We start from the raw sequence: 18,543 nt of genomic DNA, 5'->3' as shown, positions 1-18,543 counted from the left end.
TGTATGTATGTATGTATGTATGTATGTATAAATAAATATTATCTGTCTTCACAGCAGATGTAAAAGCAGGTCCCGATGGTTGAACTAACTTTCTCAGGAAGAGTGTTGGAACAACTTACGGGAATAGGGATGGCAAAATACAAAAGTTCTAGGCGTTATGGATGAAGTTAAAACTGGAAAATTGCCGGGGACAGATGTCATCCACCTGAGAGTTCCTAACAAATGTGTAACTGCTGGTCTTACAACAAAAATATGTAGCGTGTTCCTAAGATCAGCTCCTGTACCTGAGTGGTGGAAAGTGGTCAATGTAACACTGATTTTTTTAAAGGACTCCAGGCGGAATCTGGGAAATTACAGACTGCTCAGCTTAACATTTCTCCCCAGGAAAACTAGAGAGACCCCTGTCTAAAATCCTTCAGGGCTGCTGCCGGTCAGTGTAGATAAAATTGAGTTAGATGGTGGGTTTAATTCCAGTTACGGCAGCTTTTGTGTTCCATAAGGCAGAGGAAAGCAATTGTCACTGGAGGACAGGCAAGTTGTCAGTTAATTTGGGTTCTTGAAGTAGAAAACATGTTGAAAACCATGTGTGTTTGCTACTCTGGGTACAAAAATATCTTGGTGGGTTGGACCTGCTCCTATCATGGGGGTGAAGCCAGCTGACAAAAAGCTAAGCCTATTGTTAGATTGCTAACTACACTTTTAGGGTGGGTCAAACACCAGATTGCCTTAAATCTGTTCATGCACACCCACCACTATCACAACAACTCACTGCTGCTTCTCCAGTCAGTTCCTCCCTCTCTCATTTCTGACAACCTCCAAATGGGTGGGTGGGTCTTTCTTTGCTTCTGCAGTCCTGGAATATCCAATTCCTAGCCTAAAGCACAGGCAGATTCCAGAGGTGCATCTCCATTCTGGAAAAAACGTGACAGCTGTTAAAGCCAGGGCTCCCCCCCCAGGTGGAACTCAGTTCCAGCACCTCTCAGGTGGGCGCCATTGCCATCCTAAGAGAACATGGGAGGTTTTCACGGTAAGTTCTGGCACTTCTTTTCCTAGAAAAATAGCACTGGTTAAAGCCTTTATCCCATCCAAAGTCTTTTGAAACTGAATACTTGACCGTGTTAAAAGTAAACAGACAAACTGAGTAAAGAGTAAGAACTCAGTTTGAATCCCTTTGATGGACACTGCTAGGAAATTCTTTGTCGTCACTAGCAGGATATAGACACATCCTCGCATGTAAAAGGTAAAGGTAAAGGACCCTCGGACGGTTAAGTCCAGTCAAAGGAGACTATGGGGTTGCGGCACTCATCTTGCTTTCAGGCTGAAGGATCCAGCGTTTGTCCACAGACAGCTTTCCGGGTCATGTGGTCATGTGGCCAGCATGACTAAACCACTTCTGGCGCAACCATGACAGAAACCAGAGCGCACGGAAATGCTGTTTGCCTTCCTGCCGCAGCAGTACCTATTTATCTACTTGCACTGGCGTGCTTTCAAACTGTCAGGTTGGCAGGAAATGGGACCGAACAATGGGAGCTCGCTCCGTTGTGGGGATTTGAACCACCGTCCTTCCGATTGGCAAGCCCAAGAGGCTCTGTGGTTTAGATCACAGTGCCACCCATGTCCTTCACATGTACCCATATACACACCTCCAAAGTCCATCCCGCCATTTTGCTGAATTAGATAGATTGCGGATGGGCCAGTGGGCCCAGGTTACAATGAAGTTTCATCAGGGCTCAGAAGCCTGACCTAACTGCAATAAAAGTGTGTGTTTTTTAAAAGTGGATGTTTTCCTGATAATATTGTCATGGACATAACTTCAGAAGCCAGAGGACCACTTACATGAAGCATATTTGCTCAAAACCATTGGCCTCATGTTACTGGAGTGTGTGTGATCTCTACAAATGAATCTCCTATTGCTAGGTGCTGCACCCCTATAAGAAAGAAACCGACACAAATGACATTTTGGCATATCCACTAGTTGTCAGCTTGCATCTGTACACTGGGGTTATTTAAACAGAAATGTGACACCATCCTAGGGATCTGGACCTATTCAGCTTCCGTAGCTTCCAAACACACTCTCTTTGCAGTTGCTTCTTTTCAGGATGGCCTTAGTTCTTACCACCTGGACAAGTAGAGCCTTGTTTCCTTGCAAACTGCAGCTCCACCCTGTACAAGCTACCCTTCAATTATCTGCCAAAGTACTTTATGGGTAAATATTTGTTCTGCAGTCTCAGACACTACCTCATTCCTGTTTGTCCAGGCTCTTAATCCAGGACTTTGAATGTTGCGCTTAGTCCATCAACACCCTGAGGTGCGTACATGAAAATTTAAGTATTTAATAACAGACCTCTGTGTGCCTATGAGTGCATTTTCTGATACCTCACTCTTATAAAGAAAATTCTATTAGTTTAGGACTCACCTAAAATTACAGTTTTCTCTCTCTCACTACAGATGTTAAATAAGCAAAGCTAGGAATTGTATTATTTATGATTGCTATTGTTGTAAAAGATCATTATGCGTAACTGAGATACATCTAGGGCATGCACAGAAAAGGCAGAAACCTCTTGAATATAATGGATTTGGGGCTGTTTACCCTTCATAAAATGTTAAATCGGCCAACCAAAAATAACACTTCAGGCAATAGTACCATGATAACTGTCAAGCATAGCAACCTTTCTGAAATTATTTATTCCAGTATACAGACTTCAGGTTCAGAAGAACTACCTAGGAGGTACAGTGTTCATAATTGTTTAAAACAAATCTGTCCTCTTTTCTCTAAAATTAACATAGAATACTTGCCTGAAATGTGTGCAAGAAGTTTTTGCTGCTAAGATGGCTAATATTTCAAAGGGAGGAGGGATTAGCCAGGTAGCTGTCCTGTAGTTTTGACCCAAATTTATTTGACAACCCCCCACAATCCTTTTGTAAGCTGTGGTTTAATATCTGCAAGTTCCCTTTTGGCATTGAGATATTGCTAAAACGGTCTATATAAATTGTGCCTGATTTCTTTGCAATTGTAAACAAAAGCAAGATTGGACCAGGCAATTTCCATCTGCAAACCCATTGCAGGAGAGCTTCTGGATTCAGTAACATCGCCCGAACCAGGACAGCATTTCTAAGGAAAGCAATGCTAGCTGTGAATACAACCTAAGAACAGGAAAGGGAAGTGGGGGCGGAAATCACTGAACATGGCAAACACTACCAATCAAATCCCAACTCAACTATGGTGAGTCCAGTGGGGACATAATAAACCAGCCATGTGTTCTGCAAATACGTAAGCTGCCAAGCATTTGGCAGGCCACAATATATTGTTTGATAGGTTCCAGGTTGCGTATGCCTGTTATTTAGAACACACTTCCATGTGATTCATCCTGTGTAACATGCCCTTGAAGATATCTTGGAAATTGCAGCCAGTTCCAAATATGACAGCCAGACTATCAAATAGGCCTGGCTGTTGTAAGTGTATTATGCTGTTGTTGAAAAAGCATCGCTCGCTGCCGATTTCCTTCCAGACTTTATTTCGAAGTGCAGATATTGGGCTTAAAAATCAGGTATTTGTTGGAGGTCCTTCTCCAGGTGCCCCTGCTATCCAAGGGATGTCACTAACTCTCAGCCTAACCTTCATCAGTAGATAGTTGTCAGGGTGAAGGAGGGTCCATTAGAAATATATCTGCCCCTTCCTTAAGGCTTAGGCCTTTCTGATCCGTTAAACTCAGCCCTCCAGATATTTTGAGACTACAATTCCCATCATCCCTGACCACTGGTCCTGCTAGCTAGGGATCATGAGAGTTGCAGGCCAAAAACATCTGGAGGGCCCTGTTTGAGGAAGCCTGCATTAAACAATGTCACATGTAAAGCTATGCTGAGCATCTTGCTCAAGCACGAGTGCTGGGAGACAGACACTGGAGAAACATTATACATCTGCTTGTTTAATAAATGACCTATCTACTTACTACCCAACATCTTACATCTAATGTGGTTTGGAATTAATCTGCACTATAACCAGTCCAGAGATCAGTAACACTTGAGAACCATTGATAACAAACAAACAAACAAACAAACAAAATCAATATCCTATCTTACAGAACTAAGTTTTTCAAAACATTACTCCCTAACTTGGAACATTCAAAGTGTCTACCTGGCCAAACAAAAACAGAGGGGTTAGAACTTCAATTATCTTTACCTGGTTTTCTTGCATACGTGTGGAAGCAATTGTGGTCCTGTTAGCAAATTAGCTATTTATTCTGCACAGAGTAGGATAAAGAAGAGTTACTCTCAAAACAAGACACTCAAAAGCAAGACACTCAGAGGGGGCAGGGTTTCTGTTGAGGCAGGTGATTAGCTGTGGGAGGAGCTTATCAGAGCTTGCAGGGCAGCGGCGCGCGCCTAGTGGCGCTCGCAGTTTGATCCATCTTTTAGATTTAGGGGAGCTAGTCTCAAACGTTTGTTGGGGGAGACCTAGGTTTTTTTTTGGGGGGGGGGTATTTGTCCTGTCTTCACGCTTTTTATGATGGAGGACCGCTGTAGCCACCCCCAACGACACGTTCTCAAGATGGAGGGGGAGGGAACAGCTGCAGTCGCCTCACTTGTATGAGATCTTTAGAGGAAGAGAAAGGTATAAGCATCACAAAAAATAAAATATCTGCAAGCCATCTCGTGGGTAGGTGGTGTAGATAGAGATTGGGTCAGTGTTTAGCTTTGAAATCTGATCTTTTATTGAAGGTCTCTCCTAACTTTATAACCAGTTCTATAAAAGGTTGTAAGGTTAGACATCGGCTACCTCAAATGGATAATCACAGCAAATTTTGCTGCACAGTAACCTTGCTGTTATCTTTGGAATGATTTACAAATGATTCTAGCTTTGCGCCTTTGACTTTAGCAGGGCAAAATAAGAAACACCAACAAAAATGGTATGAATATAAAGCCATTTTAATGTTCTGATATTTATATCAAATACTCAGTCAAGTATTTATACATACAGTATCTTATAAACTTAGTTTTAACACAACATGTACAAAATTGCACATCGCCGATTACAAAGTCATAAATGTAATCTTTTGTTTTCATGTAAACAATTTCAGCATGAGAATGTTCTACATTCCAGAATGCCTATCCCTCCCACTTAAGAATGTTCACTTCAGTCTCTAATAAAGATCTACAGCGTGATAAAAACCAGAGAATGTTGATGTAAGCCACTACAATCAGATACACATACAAGGCAAGTCGCCTTTTAGTCTTAAGTGCTCAACATAAAGTTTGGGAGATCTGATCCTGTTCCCACGAAGTCATTGGCAAAAGGCCCGCTGTTTGCAACAACAGCAGGACCAACATTACCATCCTAAAATCTCTACCTGCCATACAGTAAAATAAAAGTCATCCACGACCCTCAGTTCATAAGAGACAGAAAAAGAGGAGAGGCAGCTGACTGCTGTTTGGCAGTAGGAACTGGGAATATTCTTGTAAACATGGATTTAAACCATTAGACAATTCCTGAGGTATAACATTTTACCTCCTCAGTCACACACACACACGACACAACACAAATCAAGCTGTACATTTAGTCAAGAGGAAGTATTAGTTTTTAAAAAAACTTTATGTCTATAATCATCAATTTTAACAACTTCTAGTTCTATGCTTTATGAGCAGTGATGATGAAAAGCCACAATGGGCAAGTGCTGGGCACATTTTTATTAAGTCCTCTATTTTATGTATGTTCACATGCCGCCCTCAATCGTTTGAACACATTCTTTGTCAAAAACCAACCACTCAATACAGAAATCATGAATGAAAGCTTAGGTATTAACCTTTGCAATGCTGCAATCCTATACACACTTACCTAAGCAGAACTCCAATTGAGCAAATTCCCATTGAAGTTACTACAAGGTAATACCCAATTACTTTCAAGTAGACATGCACAAGATTGACCAGCAAGCCATCATAAAAAACACCTATTTCCAGTGAATTATTCATTTGTCCAAACAAACTGTTAAAACACAATTTTTCAAGGACCTCTAACCTCAGCAAGTAAAAGTTTGTGTTTGTTCTTGCAACTGAACTCCCCCCTTCTTTGCTATTACTACTAGGAAACAGGAAACTTTTTGCAGATGCTGGCTGTCCCATAGGCTTGAGTGTTTGAACTAGTATCTCTGTTTAGGAGGACTTTGTTACTGTGCAATAACTGGCTGTATGAGAATGACCCTGCCTGAGCTGCTTCTAGCCTTCTTTGGGACACATTCCCAGTGCATACCCCCCACCCCTCACACAGCATTTTGCACCTGGCTGGATGTGGGTGGCGCTGTGGGTTAAACCACAGAGCCTACGGCTTGCCGATCAGAAGGTTGGCGGTTCGAATCCCCGTGACAGGGTGAGCTCCCATTGCTCAGTCCCTGCTCCTGCCAACCTAGCAGTTCGAAAGCACGTCAAAGTGCAAGTAGATAAATAGGTACCGCTCTGGCGGGAAGGTAAACAGCGTTTCCCTGCGCTGCTCTGGTTCGCCAGAAGTGGCTTAGTCATGCTGGCCACATGACCCGGAAGCTGTACGCTGGCTCCCTCGGCCAATAAAGCGAGATGAGTGCCGCAACCCCAGAGTCAGCCACGACTGGACCCAATGGTCAGGGGTCCCTTTATCTTTTTATCAGCTACTTGCAACCAAGTGAAGATGTCTGTGCCTGACGTCTCTACCATCTGGAAGCACATGCCTGGGGATCCTTGGATCTTGACTGCTTTCACATACCAGCAACACATCCTGTAGAATTCTATCCGTTATATTTCCGTTGCACAATCAGAATGAATTTCAGGAACCAAAAAGTCACATTGAAACCAAAAATGGCAACCAGGCCTTCCGTTTTGGCGACTGTAAACCTGGTTTCAGGAGCCATTTGACGCCAAGCTTATATATCTGAGTTTCTAACACTGCCCCCACTGACGAAATGCTGTTTCCCCCATACACCTAAGCCAGAGACAGCTAACCTGTGACACTCCAGATCCTTTTGGACTACAACTCCCATCAGCCCCAGCCAGCACAGCCAATGGTTGGGGGTTATGGGGCATGCAGTTCAGCGTCTGGAGGGCCTCAGGACAGTCACCTCATAAACCTTACAAGCCTGGAAGTTATATATGATTGCAACACAGGATAGTTACAAGCTGTTGTTTTGAAAGAAGGGTTGAGAGAACTTCTTAATTTCGCCATACAGCTACGGAATGCTCCCCTTGGTTGTGCAGGTGTATCCCAAGAAGAAAACCCATTTAAGTAAATAATAAAGCCAAGTTTACCGTTACACAGGTCAATTCCAAAATGAAGAGGTAAAAATAGTGTTCTGGTCATTGAACCTGGAGCTCCAGCACAGAGACTATTGGAGTATCCCTCCCCTAATACGGATGGGAGCATGCCAGCTACTCCAATGCCACAACCGCTGATCACTGGGCAGTCACTGGGTTGGCAATTCCTGTGCCACCTCTCATCGCTTTCCCCCAAAGTAGGGACACCACTCTGCAGTTATCAGCATCCACTGCTTTTGGGATTTACAGTGTGGTTGGGAAATCAGGTGGGCAGCTACCCAACATCTGACATCAATATATAATTCTACAGAAACTATAAAAACCATTTCATTCCCCCTTTTACAACCTTTCGTTCTGAAACTGTATACAGTGGTACCTTGGTTTAAGAACAGCTTAGTTTATGAACAACTTGGATTAAGAATGCTGCAAACCCGGAAGTAGGTGTTTTGGTTTGTGAACTTTGCCTCAGAAGCAGAACATGTTCCGCTTCCTGTTGAGTGTGTTCCATTTGTAAACTGAGTCCCCTGCTGCTATGGGAAAGCACGCCTTGGTTTAAGAACGCTTTGGTTTAAGAATGGACTTCCAGAATGGATTAAGTTCGTAAACCAAAGTACCACTGTAATATAGTAGGAAGATATGAAAAGGGTGCATTTGATTAAAGACACAGGACCCACCCATCACCCTAGGTTTTGCTATAACAATAAAACTGTCTTGTCTCAATTGCATTTAAACTAATACTTCACTTGAGTACATTTCAATATGGGGTTACCGTGGCTAAGCTTAGGTAACAATGAAAAATCACCGGTAGTGAAATCAATAGAGAGGGAGAGAAACACTTCACAAGGAAAGTCAAAGTGACACCTACAATAACACTGCCCCCTCCCGCAAAAAAACCCGCTCAGATTTTCAATAATTAATTATCAAGCACTTTAGTTTTCGTAGCTAAATCAAATTTTCCAAAATTCTAGGCAGTACTAAGCCATGAAGTGGTAGACCAACAACCTGAGAGGGCTACACTGCTCTATTCTCCAGGGATCGCTTACCAATGGTCCCCTGTTGGACTGTGACTGCTTTCTACCCCAAAGAAGGTGGGAACTGAAGTCCGACACCATGCAAAGGGCCACAGGTTAGCAAAGTTAATTTCACAAAGAGAACCTCAAGATTAGGCTGAATACTTGTTCCCGGTATGCTCCTTCTTAGTTGCAAGGTTTTCTCACACACAAGAGCATTCAAACATACAGCCCCCAACCTGCAGCCTGAAGAGGCACAATTCTCAAAAAGCTTTGCCATTTGATTCCTCTGAGTTATAAAATTGGCCCTAAAGACCTTATCCTAAAGCTTGCTGTGAACCCTTAAGTTCTCAAGATGAGACATGTCAGCTTTTGTGCCAGCACACAAGCTGTGATAAATGGCAACATTTTGGGCAGAAATTATGGTACCGGAATGTAAAACCTTAACTGATGTTTAGGAACACGTCTGTTATACAGTATCTATAGCAACTCTTTTATTGAAATTCATTAAAATGAAGCTCATGCACCAATTAGGAACCCCACTTTAACAACATAATACAAAGTGACAGAATCCAAGCTATATCTCAACTGCTATGATTAAGTTGAAAGATGCCTGCGAAAGACCCAGTCCGAAGGATCTATATGAAATGACTGGCAACAGTGTTCAAGTCAACAGTGCAGAAAATTGCATTTTTCAAAGATACGCAGACTTTCAGCATCACCTGAAAAAAATGTAGCATGAACAACTGCTCCCTCAATAGTCTTTCCTTCTTGGAAGAAATACTGTTTGGCAGAACTCTAAAAAACAACAAAACCTTGTCATCTCAGTGAGATGTAACATCCCTTGATATAATTTAGTGCAAGGGGACTAAATTGTGCTGGCTCACACAATTCTCTTTCACACTTGTAGCCTACCATTGCTTCAAAACACTCACTGAGGTGTACGTGAGGTTTGCTCCTTTTAATCCTTGCAAAAATCTTGAGAGGTAAGTTAGGCTGAAATACAGTGAGTCATCCAGAGAGCACCATCACAGCCAAACTGAGATTTGAACCCAGGTACTTCCAGTCCAAACCCAGTCTACCCAACAACATATATATCCTCCAGTATATATAGGATTCTACCTGTATATTCTTCTAATGGTGAGTGGACAGCAACTCATTTGCTCACCATCAATAATCTGTACAACTCTTACTTGAACTCATCCCAGTGATTCAAGTCTTCCTGTCCCTATGCTGGACTCTCAAGCAGGTGTGGGCAGCCTGTGGCTCTTTAGGTGCGTGCTGGACTACAACTCCCATTCTCCTGCGCATTGGCCATGTTGGCTGGGACTGTTGGGAATCGAACGACATCTGATGGCCAAGGGAGGGCACAGGTTCCCCATCCCTGAACTAAAGACTACAATCCTATGCACACATATCTCAGAGAATGCCTCTCTGAGTTGAGCAGGACTTGGTTGTGATAGCAAATATGCTTACAGTTGGGTTACGAAGTCTTTTTATATGAAAAGTGTGGGATGTGATACATAAGTAGCAGTCAAGTACAACATTCCTTGTTCTCCTAGAGTGGACATGTGAGGAAATGTTTGGTCCAGCCAGTCGAAAACTTCCTGTTTCCTCCTGGCTCGGGCATCCTTCCTTTGCATGTGACTAGAGGTGGGTGTGACCTTACCTGTTCAGGTAACGAAAGGACAAGGCATGCTGCCACACGCTGTCTCTTCCATCTTCCTTTCATTGTGTGAACTGCAGTAACTGCTAGCTTGCAGTCACTGGGATTAATACCCCATATGGGGTAGGTTCACATTTATATACTTGTAACTAAGTCTGCCTTCAGGGATCCAACTGTGAACCGATGATGTGAGTAAACTTTTATTGACATTAAATAAGATTGTCGTGTGTTTATTCTTTTAAGAGGGATATAAGGGAACTTACCAGGAACCTGATAGTGAAAGGCTTACACAAGCCTGCAACCAGCTACGTTTAAAAGGGGAATGTGAAACTCTGATAAGTAAAGGAACTTGCTAGCACAAATTAGAAAGGATAGTAATCAACAATATATCCTCTCCTGCCTCCCTGAACATGCCCACAATAAGTTTGATAGGACTCGAGGACAAAAGCTACAAAAAAGGTCACATTTATGCTCTTCTCACAGTAACATGCACGTTTACAGCATTCCAGATCAAGCCATTCATCTTAACCTGCTTCAAAGCAGTTTGGTACAGGTGCCATACAATAATTCACTATTGTACTGCTAAGGATTATCAGGAATGCGATTATTTTGGAGGCAGCTGACAGAGACCAAGAAGGGTCCCCATTTGTTTTACTGTTTTCTATTACTGGGTCTCAGCATGCCTACTTTGAAAAACAAAACCGTAATGCAACAGACAACTTACAGTGAATGCTATTCAGCAGCATACGGCATAGTGGGATGGAAGCACTCGCCCGACTTCCCGGCAGATGAGTCGCTGCCATTAACCGGGAGGGCAGTGCAGAGCAAATGCACCAGCAGTTGCACCATCGCCACTCCCAGAATGTAACGGTGGCTCACCTTCTGAGCCAGGCAAAAGGCAAACTCGGCCCTCCAGATGTTTTGGGACTACAACTCCCACCATCCCTAGCTAACAGGACCAGTGGTCAGGGATGATGGGAATTGTAGTCCCAAAACATCTGGAGGGCCGAGTTTGCCTATGCCTGTTCTGGGCAGTCAGGTAAATGCCTCTGCTCCACCACACTTGCCCACTGCTGGTACTATCTACTATGGGAAATAGTAAACAGATTACGGAAAACAGGGATTACAGTATGCTAACAGAAGAAGGCATCATTCAGTAACTGCAGCAAGTTTTTATCCTCTGATGTAATATACAGGACAACGAAGTCACACTCAGGAGTAGACCTACTGAAATCAATGGACAAGTGTGACTTAGTTGGATGTTGTTATTATTATTAGATATTACCCACTGTTTAAACATTTGCAAGCAATTAGAACCAGAATATCTGAAATGACTCCTTACCCGGCATGGCAGGTTAGCTTGCTTGCAATCGTATCAGCAGGATACCTAGAACATGGACTGACGATATAACTCAAACTAGTGTGAATACATGTAGTCTATTTTTTCATGCTTAACTCACACAAGGTTAATTCTCTCGTTCCCACACAACTCTTCTAGTTACGAGACCAGGTCTTGCATGACCACAAAAGGCGGCAGCTTTGCTGATCAGCATTTCTAGGATTAAGCATGCATAGGAATCATGGAGTCTTAAATCTAAAACCGACACATCTTAGAATACCACTTTAAAATCATGCAGACAGACCATATGCTTGGAATGACTGCATCCAAATGTTGGACTGGAAACATATGCATTAGTAATCTATGAAATTATAGCTAGTGATCAAATCAAGTGTCTCTGCCTCAAAGGAACAGATTAAAAAAATTCAGGGTATCATTGCTAAACAGTGTTCATCATTTTTAACCCCAACTGAAATGAACAGAAATCACTTTTAAGTTTGCTGCCTCTGAGCTAGGCCATTTCAACATTCAATTCCGTCTTCACAATTAGCCACAGTGTATAACTAAAAATGGATTCAAATCTGCAGCAGAAAGCAAAAATAAGCCTCACTTACATCGCTTTGTGCTTTATATATTCTTCCTCTCCAGGGAAATGTTATTAAAATATATTCTGGCTGTAATATAAAAATCCAGAAGTTGTTTCAGCAAAAATTAGTACTTTCATACCCCACTGATTTCAGTGGCAGAGTTTAAATCAATGTTTAAATCAATGGAACATGTTTAAATCAATGGAAACTTAAGTGCCGTCAACATCTGCCCATTGTATTTAAGATGTCACTTAGTGCAGATCTGCTTTCGAGTACTTCAAAACGAAAAACACCACCCTACTAGTATTTATGGCAACAGTTCAGCACTGGTTAAAAATGGAAAGCGCCACCACCATTCAGATAGTTGACATTTTAAACCCAGCAATTCATTCATTTATTTTTGTAGCTGAAGAACCTACTTGCTATAAAATCACGCGCCATTACGAGCATCTAGGTCCACAAAAAAACATCATGTTATGTATTTGAAGATCAAGTCCACACCTGAACACGAGGTTCCACCCAACGATAGAAAAAGAAATATTTTGAGAGCCAGACCTATACCACCAGTGTGTTCAAAAGAGGAATTGGGTAGGAGTTGTGACACATCGTCACTCACTAAGTTAGCAACAAATTAGTCAGCTCCTCTAGACCCACAACCATGCGAGTTACTACCTGAGTGTTCATGTGGGCTATGTAAGTGTGCATGAAAACCAGCTGCCCTCTCTCTACTTAAGGAAAAAGGCTTACAGTCCCTTTAAATCGCCTTTTTCACTGACAGAAAGTGCCATGCCAGTTCAACAATAGGCATCACCTGGATCACCAAGCTCACTAGAAACTGGAAGATTTGCCCAATGAAGTGCTAATGCAGGTGAGTACCACTCAGCCTAGAATTTTGTGTGTGCATGCCTGTGTGTGTATCTGGTGGGTATTCTTAAAATGATCCAACGTGCAGGAGCCAAAGAAAGCAAACCAAAAACTTACTATAATACATGCACACAAAAGAGCAACCAGAAAGGAATGGAAAGGTGGATTCAGATGAGAAAAGTGCATTTTAAAGGAATGATCAATCAGGTACTAACTCACCTCTGCAAAAAGAGAGAGAGAGAAATTTTCAGAACTGGGTGGGTGAGAGGAGAGGGACAGACCACAACATGGAATGGTTTTGGATGCATCTGAGGCTGGGGAATGAGAGGAATTCTATTGGTGGGTCAGAAAGTAAAATGTTCAGTCGTGAACGACACTGCATTTAAACAGGCTTGCAGGGACACTGACAGGATGACTGGTACTTGTAGAAAAACAACAGCCTTTAATACAAATACGAGGCAGATAGCAGATACAAAACGGGTGAACAACCTAGAACACTGCATATATTTCAAGAAGCAAAATACGCTTTTGGCAGAAATGATGCAGCATGCAGCCCCATCAATCGCAACAGGTAAGAAAATGTAGGTTCTCAGCTCCAACCTCTGAGACAGCCAGAATTATTATGTACCCTTATGAGAAAAGTTAAGAAACAAGTTGCAAGAAACATGCAACTTTCAGGTACATTTGAGAAGCAGCAACAACCATGATTTATCTAAGCCTGAGCTTTTTCCCCTTAGATTTAATATTCCAGATTAGAACCCACCTGAGAAAAAACATTGTCACATCATCGGGCATTTTCAACTATGTAAATGTAGTAGCTGCTCTGGTCCCAGCTAAGGTGATACATTTTGTACAACTCGTTATTTAATTTGCATCCCTCACACTTAACGCACTGCTCCACCTTTGCCATATTATCCTTTAAGAGCATGCAAGCTCAAGTATGTTTTCTGCCATATTGATGAAACTCTGGCAATTAATGCAAGATGGACTGATCAAATGAATTAAGCTTTCTTCAAAGTTTCTCCATTTCTAAAAGGATAAGACTGGTTATTTCACATATTTGCAGCATTATGGTTCCAAATACAAAAAGCTACTGATGTCATTACCGGTAAGTTGAAGCTGCAATCCTATGCATACTTAACTTGGGAATAAGCTTGACTTAACTTGCTGAGACTTACTTCCAAGTAAATATGCAAAGCATCACTCCAAGAATCTCTCCAAAGCATGGAAATGGTACTGTGTAATATAATCTATGATATCTGTTTATCATTATTTCTCAAGCAAGGTTGTCACAGTACTGCCTTATGGAAAGTAATATATATACACTGCCACAAGCTATTCACATGTTATATCCGGCCAAGGATTGTTATATCGAGAGCTCAAGTTTAAAATAAACCACAGAAACAATAAAACTGCATTTTGAGAAGCATCCAAACTATGCTCTATACAATTGGGGACGGGGAGGAGATTTTGCACGGCACACTTTGACCAGAAAACTGTCAAAACTCTCAGTTAAACAAATTACAGGCAACAGTTTCTTTTTACTGATCCCACTTTAAAACAAATCTCAAAGACTTCAAACTTCTCTTTCCTCCTCCCACCCGGAATCACAAAATCACAGAATTGGAAGTTGGAAGGGGTCAGGATGGTCATCTATTCCAACCCCCTGCAGTGGAGGAATCCTGCCCACAGCCATCCCTGGGTGGGCTTGAACCACCAACCTTCTGGTTAACAACCAGACACACTGAGAACTAGAAAATATTTACAATGGAAACTGCGATAAAATAGCTTATACACTGTTCTTGGAAGAAAAACTACCCACATTTCTATGTGTTATTCAAAACACAGTACAATAGAATTGTTCTATTTTTTTTTAAAACCAAGCCTTTTTTGCATAGCAGTGGCAGTACAAGCCTAGACATGTCTACTCAAAGGCAAGCTCCATTGAGTTCAATGGGACTTAGTCCTTAGTAAGTGGGCATAGGACTGCAGCCTCAGCCACTATACTTCCATACAGAGCAATTACAGCTGGAATGTACACCATGAAGGATAAATCATCTGATATTTACTCTTCCAAAACCATTTCTTTTCTCGTTCTGCGCATTATAAAAATAAAATGTGACATTCCAAAGCATTTCAATAAATAAGCCTACCAATGTCCCAGATTTGTGCTGGCACAAGAAATAAAATGGAGCTCATATGTCTAGAAAAACCCCCCACAATCTTCTTAAAACACTAATTTTTAAATAAATAGTTTTGTGTGGCACATCATCTTCTGTTGCTGTACTTTAGCACTACTCATTCATGATGAGCAAATTATCCGGCATCAGAAATTCAACCAAAACATTCTCACAGCAACTACGGTTATCATTTTTAGACTTTCCATTATTACACCAAGAAAAACTACACTGCCATATCGTCTATAATATTTATAGTATCTTCCTAAACAATTACATTTTGGCTCTCTCAAAGTCTGAGCAATTCTATAAAACCTCTACAGCAGGAAAATAATAAGTTATCTCTCTGTACATATGACTTGACAAGCCCTGTATTAGCTACGACCATCCCAAATTCTTGAGAAACATTTCACAAAACTACCCCGTGTCAAACTGCAAGGATTGTATCTTTTAAAAATATTACCGCTCTTATCAAAACACCTAGCAATCTGCATGACATACATGCCCCTTACCAAACAATTAGCACCCCGTCATAGAAAATCTAAAGCCTTTTTAAAGAAATAAATAAATAAGCCTGCAGCCAAAAAATACTGGAGTTTTTTAACAATCCCTGGCAACTTCAAGAAAAAGCTATACAGGTTGACTCTAACCACCTTCCACCAGAAAAATAAAAAATAAAATTCAAGAATCTCTAAAATATAGTCCTCAACAAAGACAACTTCTGCCCACACCTAATAAGCTCAGGTGGGATCACTGAAGAGATCTTTGGACTTCCAGCAACAATCTGGTTTTGTTTTTTTCCTGTGTCTGATCTGCAAAGCTTTTCAGATTTGTTTTGAGCTGGAGAAGCTAGAAAAGTGAGCGCATTTTCAAGCTGGAGTTTGTTTGTTCTTGAAGATCACCAGCCTCAGGCTTCCTGATGTAACTGGGGACTGTCAGAATGGCATCAGCCGCTGCAGCTTCACACCCCCTCCTTCGCCTTGATGTCTGCGCACCTGACCTGTGCTCCTGAAAGAAAAACCCAAACACCACAATCTGGTTATTAATCACTTCGGCGTCACTTTCACGACTTGGCAGGAAAGCTATCGATGCTGGAAATGATCTCAAATTGGTTTCGACTGAAGAGTACTTGTTAAAAGTTTTGCTTCCGGAGTAAACAACATTCCCTGGCTGTCCAAAGCGCCTGTTGTCCCATCCTGTCCCTTGAGGAGCAGAGACTGTTGCTCCCCACATTTCTTCTCCCTCCCCACCTCCCATTACGCCGCGTTTCTCTCTGGCTCTTGGGGCTCCCCTTTGGAGCTGGTAAGGGGGCACAGGGATGCATAGGGGGCGTGCTGGAGAGGAACCTCTTCACCCATCCGTTCGCCAAGCTCCTCCGATGACCGAATGGCACCTTTGGGAAGCGAAGAAGAGGGAACTGAAGGCTCGCCACGATCAAGGGGTCTTCCTTCCCGCTCTGCCACGCAAGGCAAGCTTGTGCGCGCCTCGGTATCTCTCCCCGTCCCCGCGGGACGGTCGAGCGGCTTCAGCAAGCGCTGGTCTCCGGTTCTGTGGCTCCTTCTCTGCCGGGGGGCTGGCTAGCTGCCGCCGAGGTCTGCGTCGGGGCCGCCGCCGCCGCGGCGTTAATGTGGCAGCCGCTGGAGAGGTGGCTCCGGACGCGGCCTTGCAGCTGGGTGACCTGGGCGCGCAGGAGGCTGGCGGTGGCGGCCAGCTCGGCGTTCTGCCCTTTGAGCGCCTTGACTTTCTCCTCCAAGCGGGCGATGCGCTCCAGCTTGCGCCGGCGGCACTTGGAGGCCGCGATGCGGTTGCGCAGCCTCTTGCGCTCGGCTTTCAGGCGCTCCTGGCTCTCGGCGTCCAGCGGGGACAAGGAGGAGGCCGGCGGCGGAGAGTCTCCGGACGAAAGCGCCGGAGGTGGCGGCGGCGGCGGCGGAGGAACCGACACCACGGCCGCCTCCGGCACCGTCTGAGGCTCCTCCAAAGCTCTGCCCGTCGAGCCGGGCGCTGGAAGGCGAGCCACGACTTGGGGAGGGAAAAAAGTGCCGCCGGCCGACGGGCTGGCCGGGTTGAAGCCGCCCAAGGTGGTGTAGACGGCGGGCGACTCCTGGCGGGACGGAGGGCAGCAGGGCCCCCCCGGGTGGGCGGTGGGCGAGAGGGGCGCCGGAGACACGCCGAGCAGCTGGTTCTGCTTGTGCAAGTCGGCCAGGGCTTTCACGAAGCCGTCGGCGAAGCCCTCCTGCTCCTGCGTCACCGCCTGCTGCTGGGCTGAGGGCTGCGGAGACCGGTACAAGAAGGAGCCCCCGGCAGCCGCCGCCGCCGCCACCGAAGGCCCTCCGCCGCCGGGGCTGGCCGGACCGGCCAGGCCAGGGCTGCCCGCTTGGATCAGCAGCTGCTCGAGGTCGGCGGCCGCCGGCAGCTTCAGCAGAGGCTGCAGCACGCCCGAGCCCACCTCCTGGCCGACTCCGGGCGCGTCGGGGATCAAGCGGTGCACGGCGTTGCTGGTGCCGCCCCGGGGGCGCAGCGAGGTGAAGGGACCGGTTGTCGGCAAGGCAGCGCCGGGGGTGGCCGCCGCCGCCGCCACCAAGTCCCGCTGCTGTTGCTGCTGCTTCTTCCCGACCAGGAGCAGCTTGTGCTGTTGGTCTGCCGCGCTTTCCTCGGCCGGATCCAGCCCCGCAGGTCCCGCTGCGCCGGGCCCGCCCGCGAAGCCCGGCAGTTGCACGAAGTCCGGGAGCAGCTCCAGCCCGTCCTCGCCGTAGAAGGGGGCCACCTCCATCTTCACGGCCACGCGGGCGCCCGAGCGCCCGCCGCCGCCGCCGCCACTGCTCATGCTGGGTGCGACGGCGAGCGGGGCCGGAGTTGACGTCGTTGCTGCTGCCGCCGCCACTAACTGAAGCTCCTTCGCTCCCAGGAGGGGAAAAGAGGAGGCGCGCAGCCTCGAAGGCGCCGCCGGCGGCAGCAGACCCTCACCGGGCGCGCCCGCTCGCCGCCTCCTGCCCCAGGGCAGCCGCCCGGGGCTCGCCGCTTTCTACTTGTGGCATTTTCGGGAAGAAAACTCTTCCCACCCCCCCCCCGCTTCCAGCCAGAGGAACTGATGTCAAAAACGCCTCGCCTTAGCAGTTCCTGCCGCTCCGCCTTTCCAGGCTTCGGCCGCGGCGGCGCTCACACTGCCCTCTAGGCTCCGGCGCTGCCGAGGCTGGCCGCGCGGCCTTGGGCTGGCTCGCCTTCTGCTTTTCTTTGTTTACGGAAGACGATCGCAAACAAAACAAAGGGAAAGGGGGCGCTGCTGCTTGTAGAGAGGTGGCATGGGAAGTCTAGGGGAAGCATAGAGAGAAGAGAGATTAGTACAGCACTGTAAATCTGAATGTGGGAAGGGTTCCTTTTAGATTCCCCCCCTCAGTGCGCGCCCGTACTATGTAGAATATCTTCGGCCGCAAATCTCTTCCAAGGCGCTTTGCAGTTAATACCGCAGGCTTTTAAAGACGCCTGATGACGAGTGACAGAGCACGTGCCTGCTTTACCAACCAAAAGAAAAACCTAATGCACAGAGGCATGTGGATTTAATTCCAGATCTTTATAATGCAGGGGAAAGTACGGGAATTTTTAAGATGCTAGAGACGGTGGCCACAGC

General features: G+C 45.1%; 1 protein-coding gene across 1 annotated transcript; it reads right to left on the bottom strand.

Annotated features, from left to right (window-relative positions):
* Positions 1-4,908: 4,908 nt before the first annotated feature.
* On the bottom strand, positions 4,909-18,543 carry LOC310667608 (transcription factor JunD-like). Its single transcript, XM_083420336.1, has one exon. It carries the CDS (start codon positions 17,740-17,742, stop codon positions 16,444-16,446), a length of 1,299 nt encoding a protein of 432 aa, XP_083276462.1. The 5' UTR covers positions 17,743-18,543; the 3' UTR covers positions 4,909-16,443.

This window comes from Podarcis tiliguerta, assembly GCF_965153285.1.
Source record: "Podarcis tiliguerta genome assembly, chromosome: 17".
Taxonomy (NCBI): Eukaryota; Metazoa; Chordata; class Lepidosauria; order Squamata; family Lacertidae; genus Podarcis; species Podarcis tiliguerta.
Note: the sequence above shows the minus strand (reverse complement) of the source record. Positions and strands in the feature narration are given on the sequence as shown.

Coding starts and splice junctions, on each gene's coding strand:
- LOC310667608 (XM_083420336.1), bottom strand. CDS start 17,742: ATGAGCAGTGGCGGCGGCGGCGGCGGGCGCTCGGGCGCCCGCGTGGCC.